We start from the raw sequence: 23,332 nt of genomic DNA on the forward strand, positions 1-23,332 counted from the left end.
AAAACATATTATTTCATTCTTGTAACCCTTCGAATTCTATTTTGATTTTTGTGTTGAAACTGAGTGTTTATGTGACTTGCTCAGGGTCCCACAGCTGTCAAATGACAGAACCAGGATCTGATGTCAGTCTCTTGCTCTTTCAACCCCCCAATTTTAAAGGATTTATCAGACCCTTAATGTATTTTACTACTCTGTAGATAGTCTTACGTGTATATTCATGTATTCATTTAGTTTAAAAATTGGCTCTTTTTGCTATAAAATTTCAAAATAGGTGTTTAAAAAACTATAAATAGACAACTGGACTGAAGTACTCGTTTTTATGAAACCTAGGGAGTTCAAGTGTTTTTTTTTTTTAATGTTCACATTCCTTCTATCTGAGAATTTATCCATACCCTGTTTTTTCTTAGTCCATATCATAACACAGCTAATTCCACACTGCTACTAAACATAGCTGCAGTATTCAGCACACATGGTAATTCTTCCATCAAGAAATTAACTAATTTAGAACTTGATAGTAAATAGCTAATGTATCTGGTATTTCTGGCATAATTGTTATTTATAATAGAGTAATGACAGCTCAAGTGGATTTGAACAGCAATAAATGCTTTCATCTCTAATAATTCTATTTTTCACTGTAATACTCGGTTTCTGTGTACTATACTGATCCTTTCACTCCCTTTTTTTCTTTCTGTTATCTCTTTCATTTCCTTTTGAAATTTCTTTTCCTACATTTTATCTGTAATTCAGTTATTTCAAAATGCTTTCAATGCTGACAAATACAATTGTCACCAGATCTATTACAGGAGTTAGGAAGCAGGAGAGAGAGTAGCAAGTACTGCTGCTGGAACAGTTGAGCGTTTAAAATGATTCCTGTGGCTCACTCTAATTTCTTTAACCTGACTTATAAAATTTCAAAAGATAATACCCTCTTAAAAGAAAAAACCTATAAAAGAAGTTCCACACAAATGGAAATGACTGATGTTCACCCTAAAGTTTTCCATGTAAAAGATTCTGTTACTTACTCAGTGCCTTAATGCTTCTTCGCATTTTCATGCTCAGAGCATTAAGATTCATGGACATCTCCATTAGGTGTTATGCTGTGAGTCTAACATACATGTCCTTAAATGCTTTATTATTTGCCACAGAAAGGAAGATCATAAATATGTAATTTTGAAAGGCTAAAATTAGCTTCCACCTCCTTATGTTTCAGGAAGGAGAGCACGGGCTGGATGAACATAAGCTTCACATGTATCTGTCTGCCTTGCAGTCCTTGATCCCATCTCTCTTTGCATTAGTGCTACAGAATGCACCTTTCTCCAGCAAAGCCAAGCTTCATGGTGAAGTGCCACAGATAGAAGGTACTGAACTGAAATTATGGAAGGAAGATGTAGAATATTAACAGCTAAGCTTCCCAAAGAATTGTTTTATGATTAAAATTTTAAAAAATCACTATTGACAGCATACTTACTAAAATGTATTATATGTGTACAATCTCATGGTCGTAGATTGTATGATATCTAAGGTAAACTATATGGCTTCATCTTTTATGGATAAGGCTCTTGGTGTTATTTTAAAATATTTATACTTTCTTTTCGTTTTTAATCTAGAGCCTTTTTATAACCTTTTTTTTTCAGTGTTATAAATCAAGAATACATGTTTTTTTTTTCATTAATAGAGCTGAATTAATAGTTACCAGTGCTAGTTTATGAAGCTTTTCATTTCCACTTTCTTTATATTTTTTCTCCCAGCTAGTTCGTCTTATTTTCAATAGGGGAAGGTAAATGTAATTACTCTTTCCTATTATGTCTTTGATAGGAGTATAAGCATATGCAGCTTAGTTGTCTTTTTTCCCCTAAAGTAGGAATATAATTTATTTTTAGAAATAAATGAAATTGAAAGCAAAAGCCAGTATTTCCTTAGCTCAAAGTCCAGCTAACCAGTAACCTGGCACTTGGTAGCCCCACTGTACCCAACCCACAGGATGGATGTCTGTAGACAAGTTATTACTATGCATGAGATCCCTTTGCAGCGTCTTCAGATTTGTGAAATTATCCATGTCTCTTAAAGGCTTCTGATAGACAAAAGAGTTATAACATCGAGAAAAATCAACAGTGTTTTTAGAATTGCAGTTTTCATATAAAGTAAACTGGACTACCTATAATCTTTGGGATATAAAGCATTATGTCTAAGAATGCACAAAGCACAGCATTAAAGTGGTTTACAGTGTCTGAATGCCAGTTTTACTTGGAAAACTGAGAATGGATAGGGAAGCATTAGATTAATATTTTTTAATGATGTTATTGAGGAGAATGAAAATTCAAACTTTCAAAATGAGTCTTCATGAAGCACCCACAGCTGTTCACTTCAGTTCCACTCTTTCACTCATTAAGGCACTTCATCTGCCTAGGGAATTTCCCACCTTTCTGATTCCCTCTCTTTTTCTTTCTATCTTGCTGTATTGTTTTGCTAGGGATGCCATAACGAAGTACCATAAACTAGTGCTTTAGCAACAGATGTTTACTGTCTCACAGTTCTGAAGGCTAGACGTCTGAAATCAGGGTATCAGTAGAGCTGGTTCCTTCCGGAGGCTGTGAGGGCAAAGCTGTTTCATGCCTCTCTCCTAGCTTCTGGGGGTTGGCCGGCAGTGTTTGGTGCTCTTTGGCTTGTAGATGCATCACCCCAATCTCTGCCATCATCTTCACATTCCATTCTCCCTGTGCGTGTATGTGTCCAAATTTCCCCTTTCTTTCTAAGTTCAGTTATATTGGATTAGAAGTCTACGCTACTCCAGTATGACCTCATCTTATCTAATTATATCTGCAACAGCACTGTTTCCAAATAAGGTCACGTTCTGAGGTTCTGGGGGTTAGGACTTTACATACGAATTTTTAAGGAAGACACAGTTTAACCCATAGCATTTGCTATCATTCATTCATTCATTTAACAAGTAATTCTTCAATGTTGCCTATTGCCAAACACATGCTAGAGATTAGATAGAAAATTTTCAAAGCTGCTTTACCATCCTGAACATATTCCTTCTAATATTTATGTGACCTTTCCTTGTGATTATGTCTTTATCATGCCAAAAATAATCTTTTATTTTTAGTTCTCATTGACTTAATTTGACTCTGACTTTTAACAGTAGCTATAAATATTAACATTGTTATACTCACATGTAGGTATACAATGCATTTATTAGAAATGAGAAAATATTATATCCTTATTTAGAGTCTATATATATATGTATGTCTGTATGTCTGTTTATATATACAAGTGTATAATTTGGGATGCAGTTTACTGTAAGTGAAGATTTATTTGTGTTCTCTTAAATAACGGAAGTTCCACAGCACTAGCTAATATTTATGTCAGACACTATTTTAAATGGCATGAGTAAAATAGACAAAAATCTCTGCCATCATAGAGCTTACATTCTAGTGAGAGGGAAATACATTAAAGACTTTGAGTCATAACAGCTGTTTTTTTGCTGGATTTGGATAATTGTGGCTATTTTTGACAATAAAATGATAGTGTTTTGCCAGCCTATTAAAATGGTATTCTGGGGACCGTTCTGTATCGTTATGTTAGATGTTCAAATTTTTAAAAGTCTTCTTAAATAGAATAATGTTTTGAAGTTCCTGAACCATTCTGATTGCTTATCTGTTATAACTGAGTTATCCAAGTAATTTGTTTATTTCCTGACCTTATTCTGCTTCTGTTGGACCTAGCTTTAAATCTATGGACTGCACTTTTCATACAGTAAATCTTGACATATCTATTTTACTTTTAACTATTCCTCCATTTTCCAATAGATTGTCAGTACTTTTGAAGGAATAATATACATTTCATCATAGTATAGCAGATTGTAACCAGTATGATCTAACCGTGTTTGAAATTATATCAGATATGCTTTGACATGCTATAGAAATATGAAGTACAGATACATACCCTCACCATCCACATCTGTTTGATTCCTAGGCTGAAATAGTGACAGTTCAAGCAGAAACCTCAGATAGTATGGGATACCATGTTACCTAAATTCATTGATTTACTTGTGTATTATGATAGCTAATAGGAGACTTTAACAAGCAAGGGATAACCTTCATTTGTACTTAAGATATTGCTAAAAGCCTTGGGCAGCATAGGAAGACACTAGCATCTTGTCTTTGAGCATTTTTATAGTTATTTTATGTTTTCTGAAGTTTAATCATTATCATTAGGCCACTAATATGTTTTGAGAAAGTGCTGCATCTTTATTTGTGTTTTTTTAGGGTGTTAACCTCTATGCAGGAGTGACTGGGCCATTAGGAATTTCTGACCAACAGTTAATGAGCTGTTAGTAGCATTATTCACTTAACAGCTATCTAAGACATATTCTTTAATAACCTGGGATCTAACTATGATTTATAGGCTCATAAATTTTATTGATATGTTTGAATTTTAAAATACATTAGTGTATATTAATGTTTTATTTATGTAATTTTAAAAGTAATTTTTTTCAGCTTTCCCCCAAAACTTTTAAAGTGTATATATAAGTCTGTGGTTATAATATTTATAGTACATTTTCCTTTATCTTACTGGTCACTGTTTTAATACTTATTAACTTAATGTTTGTCAAACTTTTTAAAATAAAACATTTAGTATTGGAGTTTAAATACTTAAAAAGCCTATTTAGCTCAAACTTCAATGTATTTTGTGTCATTATTCTCTGGTATTAAACAGTTTTTCCCTGCTATCAACCTGCTAGTTTCTTATTCTGTGAAGGAATCATATTTACTATTGCATTGACATAGACGGTCTGGTGGAATTACAAATATTTCTGGTTTTTTTTTTAATTTTATTTTTTCAATTTATTTTTTAAGCTTTTTTTTTTTCTAGGAAGGAGGAGGTAATTAGTTTTATCTTTTTTTTTTTTTTTTAATGTAGGTACTGGGGATTGAACCCAGTACCTCACGCATGCTCAGCACGCGATCTGCCACTGATTTGTATACCCTCCCCCTATTTCTGTTTTTTAAAAACCAAATTCAAACCCATATTTTAGCTGAGCTCTTACATTTGAGCCAATTTTAATTTAACCTAAGTGAAATTTTACTCTTTATTAGCAAGCTGTTTCATAACAGTATTTGTTTGTTAACTATTTTAGTCTCAAAATCTGCTTAATTTTTGAGTTTTGTTAAATTATTCACATGTGACAATTTACAATTGACCCTTAAACAACAGGAGTTTGAATTGCACACGTCCACTTGTATGTGGGTATTTTTCAGTAGTTTATACTGTCGTACTGCATGGGCCATGATTGATTGAATTTGTGGGTGTGGAGGCACCTGATACAGAGAGCTGACTGTAAGTTATAGGCAGATTAACCCCCAAGTTGTATAGGCATCAACTGTATTTCTTTTTCTTCACAAAAATGATTTAATTAATATTTTAAATTTTATATTTAAAGTCTATAATAAGTTAAATAAATATCAGGAGGCAGAATCTTACTTTTCTTTTTGACAGAATGGCTAATTTTCCAAACTGCCATTTTCCATGTGATTTATTTTGCTTCTGTTGTTTATAGTGACTAGGTTCCCACGGCCTCTGTCGCCTCTTCAAGATGTGTCTACTATTATTGGAAGTCGTGAGCAATTGGCAGTGCTACTACAACTTTATGATTACCAGCTGGAACACGAGGGTACAACAGGCTGGGAGAGTTTACTTTGGGTTGTCAATCAGTTGTAAGTTACTACCTCTGTATTCATTTGATAAGCTTCAATCAGTTGAATAGAAAATAGCTCACCATATTTAGCCTGGGCTCCAAGAGAAAAATAAAACAAAACATCTTTTAAAATAGCAAAACATAACTAGGCATCATCTATGGTAAATATCTTTAGGAGAGATTTATATCACTGGATATGTAATTATCCATGAAGATGGTGCTGCTGTGTTATGTCAGAAGGAACTATCTGCTGCCTTATTGTCTAAAAGTAGTGATGGATTTTAAACTACATCCAGACTTCTCATTTTTGAGGCTAAAATGGACGCCATGTTAACCGAGCTCTTGTGTGAAGCATCAGATCCATTGATTTGAGTCTCATAAGTCCATACTCAGAACTCTGCTATTAAGATTTCATATATTTTATGGCAGTTGGTTAAAATTTAAGTTTATAGAATATAAACTTAAGACTTTTTCAAAGGGTCCCAAACAATTCCTTTGCATTCCAGTTTTAGTGGTTATGAAAAGCAGAACAGAAGAGGCTGTTAAATTTGCATTTTTTCAGAAATTGGCAAGGAAACACTGATTTATTTGTATCCTCTGCCTATTTTTCTTTCCTTTCATATTCAGGTTGCCACAACTTATAGAAATAGTTGGCAAACTTAATGTTACTTCAACTGCCTGTGTCCATGAATTCTCCAGATTTTTCTGGCGCCTTTGCCGGACATTTGGCAAAATTTTCACAAACACTAAGGTAAAAACTTGTATTCCATGTTTTCTTATATGCAAGAAACAGAACTATGATGTGTTAATTAATGCTAGAACAGAGTAAATAAAAGCGTGAGTCCTTTTTTTACTCATTATCTTTTAATATTTAAGAAAACCATGATAGTAAAAGAAAATTCTTGCCAGTAATTCTTATCTTTACTGATTTTCAGAAGATGATTTAGCCAAAGCTTAGTTTGTATCCAGATTTGGATATAAGATCTACTCACTGTGGGTATATCTCAAAGCTTTCCAGCATAGGAAGTATCAGCTAGGGGACTCAACTGCACTGCTTTGAATGTGCTTCTGGTATTTTACCAGCTACCACAGAAACAGCCATTTTGCTCAGCATGCTTTGGTCAAAACATCAGCTGATTATAGAACCAAAGCAACTTGTATGAAATACTTGTTACAAGGATACCAGCTCTTGGAAAAGCATAGACATTTGAGATGAATGCTCCATATTTCAGTCACTACCAAAGGTATTATTTGTCACTTTTGCCTATCCAGGTTATTCTATATTTTTAGATATTAAAATTGGAATGTACTGAGGTCCCACTTTCTTCTTAAATCTTGTTAATCTATTTGTCTTCTTAGCATATTGTATTGTTAAGCCAGTTTTTTAGAGATCTAATAAAAACATAAAAAGATGTAGTTGCTATAATCAAATATTAATCAGGACACTTAAAAGGTAAGAATTTTATGCAGTTCTGTACTATTAAATCTGTAGTTATTGAAACATAAAGGAAAACTGTTTCGTATAGCAAATTGGGCAAAATTCAGAAAATGACTTATGACTGTTATATTTGTGTCCTGTAATAAAGCATTTAATTTATCTGGTCTTAATCTTTTCATGTACGAAATGAAGAAGTTGCTTCAGTGTCTTTTAATTCTGTAAGTCTGGTTCTGTAGATCAATCTTTTCACAGTGGTGTACACCTCATTTGAAACTGAATTTGTAAATTGATATGCCTGACCCACCAATAGGAGGGCAAAAGCCAGACCTTGATGTTACTTGTAGAAGAAACAAAATCATTTTACATTGTTCACTAACTTCTAGTGAGCAAACAAGTATAATTTGATTTTACTGGTATCACTACTGGCAAATATTGTTTGATATCTCCAAAGGAAGTAGCTGTTATTTTTTTTACAAAGGCTATTAGGAGTCCAGTTTAGTATGTAACAGTTAAGTGGTTGACTTCAGTGGCCTGAAATTTGAAATCTGTGATAATGTTAATAGTAAAAAATTGAAACAAGCATTTGCTCTAACATAAGATTTTAAAATTAAATTCTGTGTTTGATGTTTACAATTAAATTCTGAGGAAGTTGAAATAAGAAACTAATCTAAGCAGATGGGTATCACATGATGAATATGTTATTGAATACCCTAAATGAGTGGAATTTTATTTTCATTCCTTTCATATACAGCAAATGTTATTTTCAGTAATTCTAATCATATAATATCTACCTAAATAACCTTTCTGTCATCAAGTTTGGTTTTAAGAGGTAGTAATTTCCAGAATTTAAAATCATCTTGGAAATTATTTTAGTGACTTAAACTAAAGGCCTGCTGACCTGAATTGATTTTTAAAATATTTTATCTCTAAGGGTATTGTTTTCAGTAACTTGACTCTTCTTTTTTCCTATGGCTCTTAAGAATGTTATGTTTTTGACCACTTGAATCAATAGTATATAATGCAAAATAAATGTGTAAATAGTAATAGTAATAGCAGCAGTTGTACACATTGATTGGTCTGTTGAACTTGAGACTTTTTTCATCTTTTCTTTGGGTTGCTTAGGTAAAACCTCAGTTCCAGGAGATTTTAAGGCTGTCTGAAGAAAATATTGGTAAGTTTATGCATTATTACTTTTAAAAAACAATTGAATCTCTTGGCTCCAGAAAAATACTTTATTCATTACATGCAAATTATATAAATAAATTAGCAAGTACAATTAAAAAGGAAAATTTATACTGTGAGGTCCTTGGTTTTACAGCTCTGTCAGATCTAATATCCTTCCCATGAGGTGGCAGTAAGATTACTCTTTGTCAGTTTGATTGTAAATATCTACCTTCACTGTAATCAAACTGACCGAAGGCTGAGCTTCTCAAACTGAGACTTGAACCATTGTAGGTTTGAAGTGGTGTATTCAGGATAGTGAACAGTAGAAAGTAAAGAGCATCCAATTTATAATTAGTTACTTAAAACTTTTAAAACTTAAAACAAATGTAATCAAATAGAATGCAAGATATACATATATGTTTTTAAAATGAAACATGAGATTTTAAAGAAACTACAGGCTTTAATGAGCAGCTCCAGCCCCTCTTTTCATAGTTTTCACTCATCTGTCTTAAGAATTCTAGTTATAGCACCATTGGCGTAAGAACTCATTTATGTGTGGATCTTATGTCCCTGTGTATTTTTTAACTTGGTTGATTTTGAATATATAAATAATTCTTATGTCAGTCCTACCTTAATGGTTTGATTTGAGTGATCTAGAAAACTCCATTTTGGGCTGTCCTCAGAGGTATTTAGAGCATGAATAAATGATTCCTTTTAAGTTTGAAAACAATGAGAGTTTTTGGACAAATGCTTCCCAAAGTTTATATTTAATAGCTTTCTAAAGGGTTTATGTTTGGAATACCTAATAGTTGGTATTATCTTTTTAGTTAGTTATTAATTCTGATGATAAATTAGTAAATAATATTTACGTATTTTGGAAACTGATAGCTTTTAGGATTATTAGCTATGAATATTTAGCTGTTCATATAGGAAGTGATTATTAACCAATGTATATGCAGTCTACATCTATGAATTCAACTTAAGCTTGTTTCTAGCCTCAGATTTACCTCTCAACTCCTACAGTCACACTCAGCCAACATCAGTACTCCCAAAAGAAAAAGTTCCTCTTACCAAGAGACTAAACAAACCTCAAATACTACTAATTGATGTGAAAATGGAATTTTTGCTAAAAATTCCTTCAGGGCATTTTGTTAAATACATCTTTGCAACTCATTTATTTATTACTTTCTGAAAAGAACTTAAAACCATATAAAAAATAAGAGGAAATTGAGTACATAAAAGCAAATGTAAAGCACTTAAAACATTGCCTAAAAATCAATAAATGAGGTGCTATAAATAACTACTCTTATTATCATCTCTGGAACTTTTTGAACATTATCCACACATGCTGCATGAGAAAATCTCTTACATTACATTAGTCAGGCACTAATGTTACAGGCACTCACCTGTGATCGGATGCTTTTCCTCCCCCTGCTTTACTTAGGCTCCCTACTGCGTGAAAATAATCAGGGTTCTGTCCAGCTGAAAATCCTCATACAGGATGCAGGAAGAGTACTGGAAATTAGGTGGTATCCATGTCTGGAAGCAGGTTACATAATGTCTGTCTAGTGCCTCCTGTCAGCTGTGTGCCTTTACGTTTTACTGAATACTGCCAACTGAAAGAATGAATGTATGAAGACCTACTTCAGTGGGCACTTGGGAAAGTCTGAGAGAAAACTCTGATTTCTGATTATGCAAATAAGAGCAAAGCATCTCATTTGGGTTATTAAAATTTTTCCCATCTATCAAAAATGTTTATGCTAATGGCCCTTGTGAAAGTATTAAGTTTTGTTTTTACTACCACCAGTGGATATATATTTTAATTAAAACATTTTCCAAAGTAATGATAATATTTATTTGTAAGACTTGTAACCGGTTGGAATTTTAAATATAATTTGCATTGTGACTTTTTGCTTTACATTTGTGGCATACTCAGATTTTTAAAATTATTTTAATGATTTTAGATTCCTCAGCAGGAAATGGGGTCCTCACTAAAGCCACAGTCCCCATTTACGCAACAGGAGTCCTTACATGTTATATTCAGGTAAGGGAGAAATTCTTTTACTGGAAAATGTAAAAGCACTTTCTGTTGAGAAAGATACCTGATACTATGTCTTTTAATGTGTGTGTGAGTGAAAATGTTACCTGTAAAGGAAAACTATTTATTTATTCATTTTATTTAACAAATAATTTATAGGGGAGAGCATATTTCAATAATAAATCTCGTTAAAATCTCGAACGAATTTTAGTGATTCTGTGCTTGAATTTTGTTCAAAGTGTTAGATTGCACTTATTTAACAGTTTCTTTGTGTTTCATTATAATTTTTTTTATTAATAACGAAGCACATGTGTTAGATGAAGCAAACTACAAAATGCTATAGAATACTGTTCATCATTTTTAGCAAAGTACTTTTTATTAATACTTTATTATTCTTAATTGTTATTATGTAATAAATTACCCCAAAACATAATGGCTTATTGTAGCCTTTTTATTTGCTCACTGGCTTTGATCAGCTAGGTGTTTCTTCTGCTGGTCTTGCTGGTAATCACTTGTGTTGCTGCGTTCACTTGGTTGGTTGGTTGGTAGGAGTCTCAGCTAGGATGGCTGAGCTTCAGTATCCATGTAGTCTTAGGGCCTCTCTCCGTCCACCGGGGCCTCCGGACCGGCAGAGCCAGACTCATTACATGGTGGCTCAAGGCTCCCAGAATTGCAAAAGCAGAATCTGCTAGGCGAAGGCCTGAGCCTCGAATTAGCACATCACTACCACTGCATTCTGTTGGTTAAAGGAAGTCACGGACCCAGCCCAGAGTCAAAAAGAGGGGACTAAATGAGAGCCTGAACCAGCTGTGGTTCACTGGTGGTCACACAGACCACCTCACTCTACTTAATATTGTTTTAAGTAAATAACATGTGATGTGTATTAAGCATATCAGTCACTTTTAAGTGTGAGGCAGTCCCACCAGTGAGGTGAAAATATGGGCTCAAGATAAAGCAATTTATAAAAATTAGAATGTGTAACTCAAACAGGAGGACCTTTTTCCCTGACTTTCCCCCATTAATACCTAACTTCTTTTGCCTTTTGAATTCAAAATACAGCAGTTTATTGCATTCTTCTTCCAAAACAGATTTGAACCATCTTACAATATTAAAATCTAGTTCTACAGCATCAGATGATACTTTGCAATAGAAGCTGCAATTCTGTTACAGTACAATATTCTTTTAAACTTTTCTTTTCTACACTAGTTTCTAAGACTACCTCATAATATAGATACACACAGAATCCCTGTGTTTAGAACATTTTAAATCATGTGACCTTAATAGATTGTCTCTATTGTTCTTAAATTCATGGAGATTAAGTCCTAGCACATTGCCAGGCACAATAGTATGAATGCTATTTTCCTCTTTAATTTTGGAAGCTGTTCCAATATGATAACAGTGTGATGTTGATATTTTTCTCTTTCCATTTTAACATCTGGCAGTTGGTTAGGATATTGATTTTGACCATAAATAGTATTTTAAAGCATAATAAAGTACAAAATACAAAGTTTGCCTCATAGTAGTACCTCAGTGATTTGTTAAATAAGTGAATAAAGGTATATTTTTTGAGTCACTATATGAAATTCAAATATATAAAGAGATAAGAAGTTTTCTGCTAGTCACAAAATGTGAATTGAGGTAGCTGTCACAAATTGCCAGCGTTACTTGCTTGAGGAAGCACATACTAGCTGTTAATATTTTTCTTGCTAAACCAAATTTTCTGTTAGGGTAAATCACTGCCCTGTTTGGTAAATAAAAACTATTTTAAATCAAATACACAAGCAGTATTATTGTCTTGAAATTTTTAAATTGAGAAAAAGTATTTTAGTAAATTTTCAAATCAAAGAATCCATGCTCATTTAGAAGTACATTTCATAGCTCTTATTTCACACTTCAGTTTTTTCATTTACAGTTTTCCAAATTTATATATATGCTGTGTTTAATACGCAACTAAAAATGGCTGGAATGTCTATTCCAACATAGCTCTGTTGCTGGTTTGTCAGTGTCTAAGTAGACTAGCATTGTATAAAATTGCTGTATCCATCCTTTATTCAGGCTGATCATTACTTTTGTCAATCCGTTATTTCCACCGAATTCTAAATTAATCTGACCATGTAGAAAAAAATGGTAGGTGGTAATCCAGTCTTCCTAATGGATCTGTTGATATGTACAGAAGCCGTTTATTGTTGACCTAATATAGCCCTAAAGACAAAAAACCTGACTCTAATTTATTATGTATTTATTTCCTGGTAGAATGTCAGATTCCTTTCCTATACAAATTCAGGTTAATTTAACATTGTTATTTTTTTAACTTTCCAAATTTAGCAGGCTTGCTTTTTCTAACATATTCTTTAATAAATAGAGTGCTGTGTAAGAAAAAGAAATATTTTCTGATTGTCAAAATAATGGTTTGTTAAAGAAAGATTGAAAAATAAAGATTATTTTTTAATCAAGGGTGCAGCTATTTCCTTTAAGAGCATAATGGTCTATATTTTAGCAAATGTGCAGCTTCTCACCACTAATAATTTCTCAGATATCAATTTTCTACTATTAGGAGAATAAATGTTTTACTAGTTTGTGTTTAACTATTTAGAGCCAAAATTAATGAAAGCTAAAATTGATAAAATAGATTTTAATAAAAGAATATACCTTACTATGTTTTAAACCAGAACTATCTAATCAAACTTTCTGTAGTGATGGAAATACTCGTATCGGTATCTTAGCTATCCAATAAGGTAGCTACTAGTCACACATGTCAGTTAAACAATTTGAATTGTGACCAGTGCAACTAAGGAACTGGATCTTTTATTTTACTTAATTTTTAGCTTAAATTTAAATATAAATAATTACATGTGGTGAGTGGCTACCATATTAGACAGCACAGGTCTAAATCTATGAATCAAGATTGTCTTTGTACCATTGTGATCATAAATATGCTTAATAAATATCTTTAATAAAAATGCTTCCAAAGTAGGATATTTTCCCACTTAATTTGGTAAAATTTTCTAATTATAGATAGGAAATTATCGTTTTAGCACTACTTGATTGCTTGGAAATTCATTATCAGTCTTTTTCCTCTTGTAGGAAGAAGACCGAAAACTGTTAGTTGGATTCTTAGAAGATGTAATGACCTTGCTTTCATTATCTCATGCTCCTCTTGATAGCCTGAAAGCTTCTTTTGTGGAACTGGGGTAAAAATTATAGCTTATAGTTTTTTAAAAGTTATATAAAGTTTTAAAATTGGATTTATAGAGTACATATTTTCAGTCTAAAAAGACTGGCATACACACCAAATCTCTTGGTTTTGAGACAAGATTTTTTTTATTTTTGGTTTTTCGTATTTCTTATTTTCTTATTTTTAATATTTTGTAACCAATTGTAATAAAAGAATGGGGTAAAGAATACAGATATATGTCTTCTTTGAAGCAACTGGAGAAATAAAATCAAGTACAGATTTGAAGAAAATTTAGTATCCCAAAACTGAAAAAGGAGCCGCAAGTGAAAGCCAGCTCACAGGGCTCCTTTTTCTGTTCCATTTGATTTGTTTAGTCCTTCATAATCATATCATCTAGCTGCTTATGTAGTTTTGTCTCATCCTTTCTGAAAACAGACTTTACGTATTATTAATAATACTATCCTACATTTGGACAGTCTTCACAGTCAACTTAAACCCTTCCATACAGGTGATTTGAGTTGTCTTAACTGATCCTACAACAACTATATGGCATAAATAGGACATGCATTGTTTCCCCAGTTTTTATAGATGCAGAAATTAAGACCCACAGATGTTATAACTTACCCATCTGACTCTTAGTCCAGTGTTCTTTTCTCATAAGTAATAAATTTTATTTTATTTTTATAATTTTAACATCTATGCTACTAAAGAGTTGAAATTTCTATCATCATTGCAAATGATGAACCTAAAAGTATAGTTCCTGAATATGCTAAAAGTTTATAGTTTTATAAGGTGATTTCCTTTTTTAAAGAATCTTAGATGTAACATTAAATTGTAAAAAGTAATTCTGTATGTTTTGCCAATATTTTCATTGTTAATATTCCTCATAAATGTAGTATTTTTCAGTACACTAGTAAGATTCTCGTGGTTCTTATGGCTTTCACTTTTAGCATTGATTTTTTTTCTTCCAGTGCAAATCCAGCCTACCATGAGTTATTGTTAACTGTTTTATGGTATGGTGTTGTCCATACTTCAGCACTTGTGAGGTGTACTGCTGCTAGAATGTTTGAGGTATGTGTACAAATGCTTCTCTTGGTTCAGATCATAATGGTTTTCTTTGGAAGAGGTAGTGGGAATATTTCTCAAAAAAGGCTTTTCATACTATGTTATGTTGATTATATTTTATGATGTTGGACAGTATCTAGTTGTGTACTGTGTGATGGGGCAGGAATTTAGCTTTGATATATTTCAGAATGCCTTATTGGTTCCTTGAATATTATTTCCATTTCTCAGAATTTCTTTTAAATCTTACTTTAATTTCCATCCTATATAAATCTTCCTGACTATTCTGTTTACTGAGGTAAAGGCTGCCAAAATAAATTGAAACAATACAGGGTATCATTAAAGTTGTAAAATATAGTTGGATTCCATGAGTAACATTTTAAAAATCAGTTATTGCAATTATGGAAATACTTATTTTATTGATTACTCCTACTTCATTATTCCCTCACATATCATATCAGAAGTAACAACATCTCTATACATTAACTGCCCATAGACTTAGAAAAGACCCAAGTGTAATATGAAAACTAGAATACTTACCTTTTTATCCATCATAGAGGAAATTGTGTTATAACCTAGTGTATGTGGGTGTATAAATATATATATTTCTGGAACTTGTATTTGAGCACCAAAATTGGTTTAGAGTGTTTCTTACTGCTATTGAATCTTTGCATAAAGCCATACTGCCTGGGTTCAGTGTCTGTCTCTGCCACTTAATGCCAAGGTCAGACTTCTCTGTGCCTTAGTTTCCTCATGTATAAAATGAAGATGAGAATAATAAGTATCCATCTCAAAGAATTCTTGTTAATATTAAATGAATTAATACTTGTAAAGCCTTTAAAATAGTGTCTGACGCATAGTAATAAACGCTTAACAAATGTTAACTATCATTATCACTATTGAGTTCTTTTTTTTAATCTATGCTGTTACCTCACAAAATAATATAATAGTTTAGGAAACATATATTTATCCAAACTAAAATTGTCCCTAATATGCATGTAATTCTTAAAATATGTTAAAGCCTTTCTTTCCATAAGAAGAATTGGACATTTCTTCCCGAATTTCAGAATTTTTACATAATTTAAGATAAATTGCAATCTAAAGAATAGACCACTGATCTATTTAAAATATATACCCTCTGAAACTTTTAAATCTATAAAATATATTTGTGGAATCTAAAGAAAATTCCATTGCTATCGGAAGATTGAAAATTCTCTGTCCATGTTATTCCCAGTTATTATACATATTTGATCAAAAAGCTAATCACATGTTGTTTGTCAAGATAAATGCCAAAATAAAAATTCACTTAGATGTGTAGTGTAAGTTCCTTCTGAGTATAAATAATTTTTAATTAATCAGTATGCTAAAAAGAGTTATTGCCATTAAAAAGTCTTTCCTTAGCCTCCTCTTCCCCTAAAAAGAAAAACGCCATCCTACTTCTGTAATCTACTCTTCATAAGACTTTATTCTAAGACCACAAAACTTATTTCTCTTTCTTAAACTATTTGTTTCTAAAATGTATTTATATACTGGTGAAGCATACCAACCATATAAGTGAAAATAATTTAAATGAGTAAAATGAAGCATCCTCCCTTTTTATTTGTTTTTGTATTTTTTCTGCTTTATTTCTTACATGTGGCTTTTACCTGGTTTTGGTTTCTATGTCTTCTCTCAGTGCTGACTGGAAACTATACCTGTGCTTAAGCAGCTTTCAGTGTTCTGTCAGATTGATTATTAATTTCTGAGTCTAATTTGGGAGACTTATTTCAACATTTTTTTCGAATTCATTTATGGTAAAAAAGATTTTTACTGAGCATGCAAGTAAAAGTCATCAGTAGGAAAAATTAAAGTTACCTTGTCAGGGAGCCTTATTTCTGAACAAAATTATGTTAAAAGAATAACTGTTTCATAAGATTTTTGATACTAATGCTTTACAATTTACAATTATGCCTGCTTTGCCCCCAAAATAGGTTAATTCAAAGTAAAAACATATAAAACAGGACACTTAAAATTTAAAATTTTTACAATGTGAGACCAGAAGCTGTTGAGAAGAAAGTAGGAAATGAATACACCAGGAACATAAGATAAGCTACTTAGTGAAATTGAACACTAAATTGAGCTCTGAGTTTTCAGACAAAACGGGGAAACCCAATCAATCATATTATTCTCATTGTTAAGTAAGAGATAATGTATTATTTCTTGATATAGCAAATTATTATTGAAATTGATTTATAAAAGAGACTGTTGTGTGACTTCTAGTGTGACATAATGGATTTCCCAAAAGATACAGGAAAGAACTTCATATAATGATTTCTTACATCAATCATAAGGAAATAAGCAGGTAACAATAAGGCAACAATTAAAAGAAGGCATGGCCTTTTTAAGACAGATGTGACTGAGTCAGTTTTCTAGCTCTACCTCTTTTTGTCTCTGAAGCCCTGGACAAGTTGTTTAACTTCTCGAAGGCTCAGTTTCTTCATCTGTTAGAACATTGATAATAATTGTACTTACTTCATTGGGTTTAAAAAATCAAATGACAGTGTGTATAAAGTGTGTAATAATTGATAGCTCTTAAATTTTGCTTTCTGAGTTTCTAGCTTAGTTAAGAAATTAAACTTAAAAACTCCAGGGCAGTGAAAAATTAACCTGTTCATTAGATTATCCTTTTTTTTTTTTTAATGCTTTTTGGCTGGCACAAGATAGACAGTTCAAGATATACTTTACTGATTCAAATCTAAGCTACCTTATTTATAAAATAATACAGAGAAGAAGAAAGTTTTACTTAATAGTGTTTGAGTTCTTTCCCGTTTCTTTCTTTCTACCTGACATCTGTAATGTTTAAGGTAGTTACAAAAGCTCCTTTGTCATTTTATTCCTTTCCAAATTATCTATGGTTCTGTTGAAATAAAAATATCTCAGAATACTGAAGTATATCTAAGGTGAATCAGTTGTCAAATAGTAACATTATTGTAAAATTAAAATCTTCACGTAAAAAGGAGCTCTGCTCTCTTATGTAGGAGGAATGGCTAACGTGCACACAGTGTTGGGTTTTTGTTACTAAAAATTTCATGGCATCTTCCGTCTTCCATAAGGACTAATTCTGTTACAAAGTGATTAGCATTTAGGGTTAATTTGTGTTTACATTCGGAATTGAGAATGTAGGATTAGGATGTTATCCTTCTCTGTTGAACTCATAAAGTTCAGTGATTTTTATAAAAATAAAACGAATACAGCTCAATATTGTTCTCTTGTTCTGTGATTTTGAGTTCGTTGTTAAGTGAATCATTTTATGATTAGATTATAGAAGTAGGTCTAATTGTGTTCATTTTTTTTTACTTGAGCTTTTAGAGAAATGCAAAACAAAGAACTATTTGTAGTTAACTACTTGGACCAGCCAAAAACATTTTTAATTCCTAATTTCATTTTCCAAATACATCACAAATTTTATATCCTTTTAGTAGTCATAATAATTAAACTCACATTTCTTGAATGCCTAGTCTTTGTCAGACACAATATTTAAGTATATTATATGCAATTAGTAGCACAATGATCCTTTAAGGTAGATGACATTGTCACCATTTTCAGATGAGAAAACTGAGTTTCAAGAGATTATCTAAGGCCACATGACAATAAGTGGAGAGCTAGAGTCTGAACCCAGGTCTGATTCCCACATGAAATAAGTACTTTCACTAGGCTGTACCTTAAGAAAGAAAGCTATGTGATGTAAAAGGTGGGGAATTTTCATATGTGATCTTTAAATTTACTTGCTATAGAACAATCAGAAGCAGTTTAGTGGTGGCTGCCAGCCATTTGAGTTTGGTTTAAAAACAGTACAGTTTGCACTTTGTTGGTCATAACAAAATTATACCAGATTCATTTAAAGAATTTAACCATAGAACCCAGTGTGTCTTTTTTCAGCTTCTCTAAAAACAAGAACAAAAGTAAAACTTTATTTTAAAATGCATTTTAGTTGGACATGGAAACTGCATAGACTATTTGACCAAAAGTACAAACTGCCATTGAATTGGTGACAAACTGTTTTTGGGGACTGCTAGGCTGTTTAAGCTTTATTTTTCTCCTGAGCATTCTCTGCCTTTTTAAAGCACTCTAGTAGCAATATTTGCTTAGCTTCTAATTTTGGTTTTGCTTTTGTGTTTTCTCTCTTTCTCTTGGTTGTTCCTTTCTTCTTCCCGTGGCATTGTGTTTGCTCTTTCCATGCATCACCTGTGAATACCCCCTGTGCTGACCAATCAGCTGTTGGTGAAGGGGGTGAATGAAACTCTGGTAGCTCAGAGGGTTGTTCCTGCTCTCATAACTCTCTCCAGTGACCCTGAAATGTAAGTGTCACCCCTACCTTTCACGTTCAGCGTCCCTTTCGGACTGCGCCTGTCAGGAAATAACCATCAGCTTTTAAATTCATTGAAGAACAGATTTATCTCTTTAAAAGAATAATATTGGATTATGCTTACTTGATTTTAAACTTTATTATACAACTATTCATGTATCCTTTTTTAAGTCAACCTTCACAGTAAGCCTAATGTGAAGGCCATATATTGAAGAATATATTAGTAGTATTAGTCCTCAATAAACATTTCCGAAACTTAAAACGTGCTGATGGACTATTTCTTCCAAGCCAAGAAGGGATGCTCTGCTAATCTCACTAACATGTTGTTACCAGTAAGTATAGTGGCATGAACCAAAGGCTTAACATTTTAATGTCTCGTGTGGGTGACTAAACCAAGAAAGGCCAATGAGTCTGCCTGCCCATCCTCAGTCACAGCTAACCCAGTTCTCATTCCAGTTTACCAAACCATTTTTTATTGCATGTTGACTGGTTTACAGCTGACTCTTCGAGGCATGAGTGAAGCGTTAGTTGACAAGCGGGTTGCTCCGGCCCTTGTTACCTTGTCCAGTGATCCTGAATTGTGAGTTTCACAGACTGCGACCTTAAGTTATCCTGTCTGTCTTTTTGAGCATTCTTCTTGGTCTGCTTTTTTTTAATTTAATTTGTCATTGCTAGAGACTAATACAGTATATTTACCTTGTACTTACTTTGATACATTTTTTTTATAATAATCGGTTTTTTATCTCTAAGAAAGTTTCAGTTTCCTTCTTTTTTAATTCTAACAGCTCTGTCAGGATTGCCACAATTCCAGCCTTTGGCACTATTATGGAAACAGTTATTCAAAGAGAGGTAAAAAATGACTAGAATTTATTTAATCTGTGTACTGTTAAGGTGATGATACCACATTACCATATGGGTATCTAGGGGTTGGGGGCAGGGAGCATCATGCCCTTCATTTTATTTCTTAGTTACAAGCTGGAAGAGGATCTTAGTATTTGAAAATATGATAGCCTACCAAAAGTATATTTTTACATCCTAAGGAAATCTCTAGTCTTTCTTCTCAATTAGAAAATTAAGTATAAGCCAACTCTCAGATGTTCTGTTTTAAGCCTATCTGGATATTACAGTTTTGAATAATCCTTCAAACCAGATCTAGTTCCAAAGGCTTCTCTTATCCAGTAGACTTCTGGATAGTCTACATAAATTCCTGATTGCCAGTTTGCATAAATATGAAGACAGGTTTTGTTAGTTTCACAAATGGAGGCTAGAAGGTACCTATATTCTTGTCACTGTCATTACTTTGCCTGACATTGATATCAAGCTGTAAGCCGTGTAGACTGGCCTTATCTTTTTGTAGCACGCATCTCTGTGATAACCCTGTATCATGCCTGCTTCAGGAGATTACCAAAGTCTTCTTCCCTAAAAGTATATCTCGATTCAGAAACTTGCGATTTAATTTTAAGTTTGTTAGGTTCTATCTGCAAATTAACTCTAGAGCACTTCTCAAAATTGGTATCAGAATTTTATCCTTTATTATCAAATTGGATATGCCCTTATACAATGAAAAACCCTGTACATGAGAAAATAAGTTATTTGTGGACATATTACTTAGCCACTTAAATGGAAAACAAGGTTTTCCATCTCATAGACATTTTACCCTATATATGTGTGTGTGTGTGTGTGTGTGTATCTATATGTGTATGTATAAATTGTTTTGTAAAATTTTTTATCATAAAGATTTCTTATAACAAAAATTAAACAACTTTGTTAGTCGTGGGAAAAAATGTTTTCTGTTTTTTCACTTACATGTTTCACTGGTGGAGCGAAAAAAAAGAACACATCTTTTTGCAAAGCTTGCAGTCTTGGCAGAATTTCAACATGTTCTTAAATCCTAAAATAGAAATGTCTTTTAGGGAAATATGAGTAAGATGTAAGTCATTAATGACTCATTGCTTTCAGAAGGTGAATAAGTGGGTAACTTATGCTATGATTTTTTAAGAATTATAATTTAGATACAACATCATCATAAATCTATCTTTTTTCCTAAATATTGTGGGGTCTTTTTTTGTTTTTTTACAGTCTGTCAGGGAATATTTGTGTTTTTAAAAAACAAAAAATGAATTAACAAGCATAAACAAAAATGTAAAACCTTTTCTGTGCCAGAAGACTAAACAAGTACTTATTTAACTCAAAATTTCTATTATTATGTTGATATAAGTCATTTGAATCCAGTGCTGGAAGCCATGTTTTATGTGTATCTTTCTCTTTAATAACGCCACTCAATTTGACTGTATAATATTCAATTTTAAGTTGCTGGAAAGAGTGAAAATGCAGCTGGCTTCTTTCCTGGAAGATCCTCAGTATCAAGACCAGTATTCTTTGCATACAGAGATCATAAAAACATTTGGTAGAGTTGGGCCTAATGCAGAACCAAGGTTCCGAGATGAGTGTAAGTTGCATTTTTCTACCTTTTTTCCTGAATTACAATGTAAGAGCAAAGCCAGAAGCTTCTCTGAGGATTTGTTGTCTGTTAAAGCCTTTCTACACTTTATCTTTCACATGTTGAAAGTTGAAAATGAAACAAGTTTGTTACTGTGGATTGATCAGTGTCACTAATACTGAATGGTTTCTTATGCTACATAGAGATTGCTATAGACATGTGAAAAGTAACTCGTAAACAATTTCAAGTTATTTTTTTAAATTCTTAACTATTAATTTCAAAATACTGTTTTTCTTATATGTAGAACTTTTATTTAATTTATTTTTAAGGACTTTTTTTTGTGTTTCTTGACACATTCTTATGAAAGATAAGCATTTCTTCCACTTAGAATGCCATTCCATTGTTTTGTATTAAAACATGGCTTATACTAAATGATCTGCAAGATTATCTGCTTAAGTATTTTCTCTGGTTTCTTTAGGATCACTTTTACTGTGGGACTCAGCCTTTAAGACACGGATTTCTTTGATTGGCATCAAAGTATCCAGTAATTTTTACTCCAAAAGCCTAACAGTTGTCACTGTTATGCTTTAGTCCTTTTATTTTTAGCAATTTGACATGCTCTAGAAAGGACAAGTTTGGCTTCTTAAGTCAGTTTGGTTTCTAGTACAAAATTGGATTCTCCCATAGACTAGTTATTGTATATCCAACTTGTTATTTTTAAGATAAGAGTTATCGACAAAAAGTAGTCAGGATTTGGACTGCAGTGTTCAAAATTTGGTCAGTTGAGTGCATTAACATTTATTGAGCTACAGAAACACAATCACAAGATTATTTTTCAGTGGGTAATAGTGTTGGTAGCGTGAGAAGAAAATAATAATATTTCGCAATTAGTTAACAGAAAGGTTTGGTATTTTAGTTAGCAGTAGGGATAGTTCCTCATCACAGTAACATAAGGTTTACAGGTGATTTGACTAACTCTTTTGAGGCTGTAGTTGCTTTGAAGTGAGGAAAATAAGTCTTGGTTGTTGGATTAAGGAATAAGCTAATAGGCAATAGGTCTTGGTGGTTGTCATGTTGAGATAGTAACTCTCTAAAACATGATCTAACCTTTTTATGTACATTCAAAAGGAAGATTTATGCATCACATGGAAAAAAGAAATTTTCTTTTCATAATGGTCCCAAAGTAACGATTAATATTTGACTTGAGAAAAGACTGAGAATATAAGTTTTTACTACTTAAATAGGTGTGGTAGACCATTATCTCTGAGGCCTTGTACAACTTACTGTATACCCACAAGTATGTCTTATACAATCTTTCTTCACATTCTGGCACAACCAGACTTTTTTTTTTTTTTTCTTAAGATAAAAACATTTTTTTCTTCTGTATTTACTCCTCAGTCAATTGGCTTCCCTTTTGCTTTAACACTTTGGCCTGAGGAATTTAATGTCCTGTATTAATAAGACTAATGGTAGACAAAGTAGAACCCATATTGACAAGGGTGCTGTATTGTTATCTGTCTGTATTTCCAGATAATTCCAGTTAGGAGTTTAGAGAAAGGACAGAGAATTGCTGGGTGGTAATGTCTTCCTTGGAGTGGCATTTTTGGATATTTGCCTCTCTTTTTCTTAGAGAATACAAGACTTTGGTTCATCCAGTGTCCTTTCATCTTTCCCAGCTCTTAGTTATTACAGGACCTTTTGGTCTCTTTTATCTCAGGAGACATTTATGTTATCCAGAGCATAAAACAATTTTGACTGTTTGTTTTCCATTTCTTTAACTTTTTAAGACTGTCTGAAAATATTAAATCATACATTGGAGATTTTCTAACTTGGCAATTTTACATTTTAGATCAGTTTTTTTCAAAAGTCCCTTATTTTAGATCTGATCCCATTTACAAAAAGAGATGACAAAATTCCCTTCACTTTTGCTGTTGGATCTACCCCAGAATATTTTTTGAAAGTTTATTAAAAT

The 23,332-nt window shown here is 32.5% G+C and overlaps 1 protein-coding gene across 9 annotated transcripts in view; it reads left to right on the forward strand.

Moving 5' to 3' along the window:
• RELCH (RAB11 binding and LisH domain, coiled-coil and HEAT repeat containing) overlaps positions 1-23,332 on the forward strand; it is a 100,064-nt gene that overhangs the window by 58,743 nt on the left and 17,989 nt on the right. For 5 of the 9 annotated variants that reach the window (XM_074355297.1, XM_074355295.1, XM_074355296.1 and 2 more), the window contains 10 exons: positions 1,211-1,358; positions 5,561-5,717; positions 6,326-6,449; positions 8,259-8,307; positions 10,265-10,344; positions 13,423-13,529; positions 14,485-14,584; positions 18,830-18,912; positions 19,706-19,769; positions 21,231-21,369. In XM_074355297.1, the coding sequence (XP_074211398.1) occupies positions 1,211-1,358; positions 5,561-5,717; positions 6,326-6,449; positions 8,259-8,307; positions 10,265-10,344; positions 13,423-13,529; positions 14,485-14,584; positions 18,830-18,912; positions 19,706-19,769; positions 21,231-21,369 (1,051 nt within the window). Of the gene's footprint in view, positions 1-1,210; positions 1,359-5,560; positions 5,718-6,325; positions 6,450-8,258; positions 8,308-10,264; positions 10,345-13,422; positions 13,530-14,484; positions 14,585-18,829; positions 18,913-19,417; positions 19,501-19,705; positions 19,770-21,230; positions 21,370-23,332 lie in introns of those variants that run through there. The other 4 variants (XM_074355292.1, XM_074355294.1, XR_012503308.1 and 1 more) reach the window with 3 other exon arrangements.

Source organism: Camelus bactrianus, chromosome 30, assembly GCF_048773025.1.
Source record: "Camelus bactrianus isolate YW-2024 breed Bactrian camel chromosome 30, ASM4877302v1, whole genome shotgun sequence".
NCBI classification, from domain to species: Eukaryota; Metazoa; Chordata; class Mammalia; order Artiodactyla; family Camelidae; genus Camelus; species Camelus bactrianus.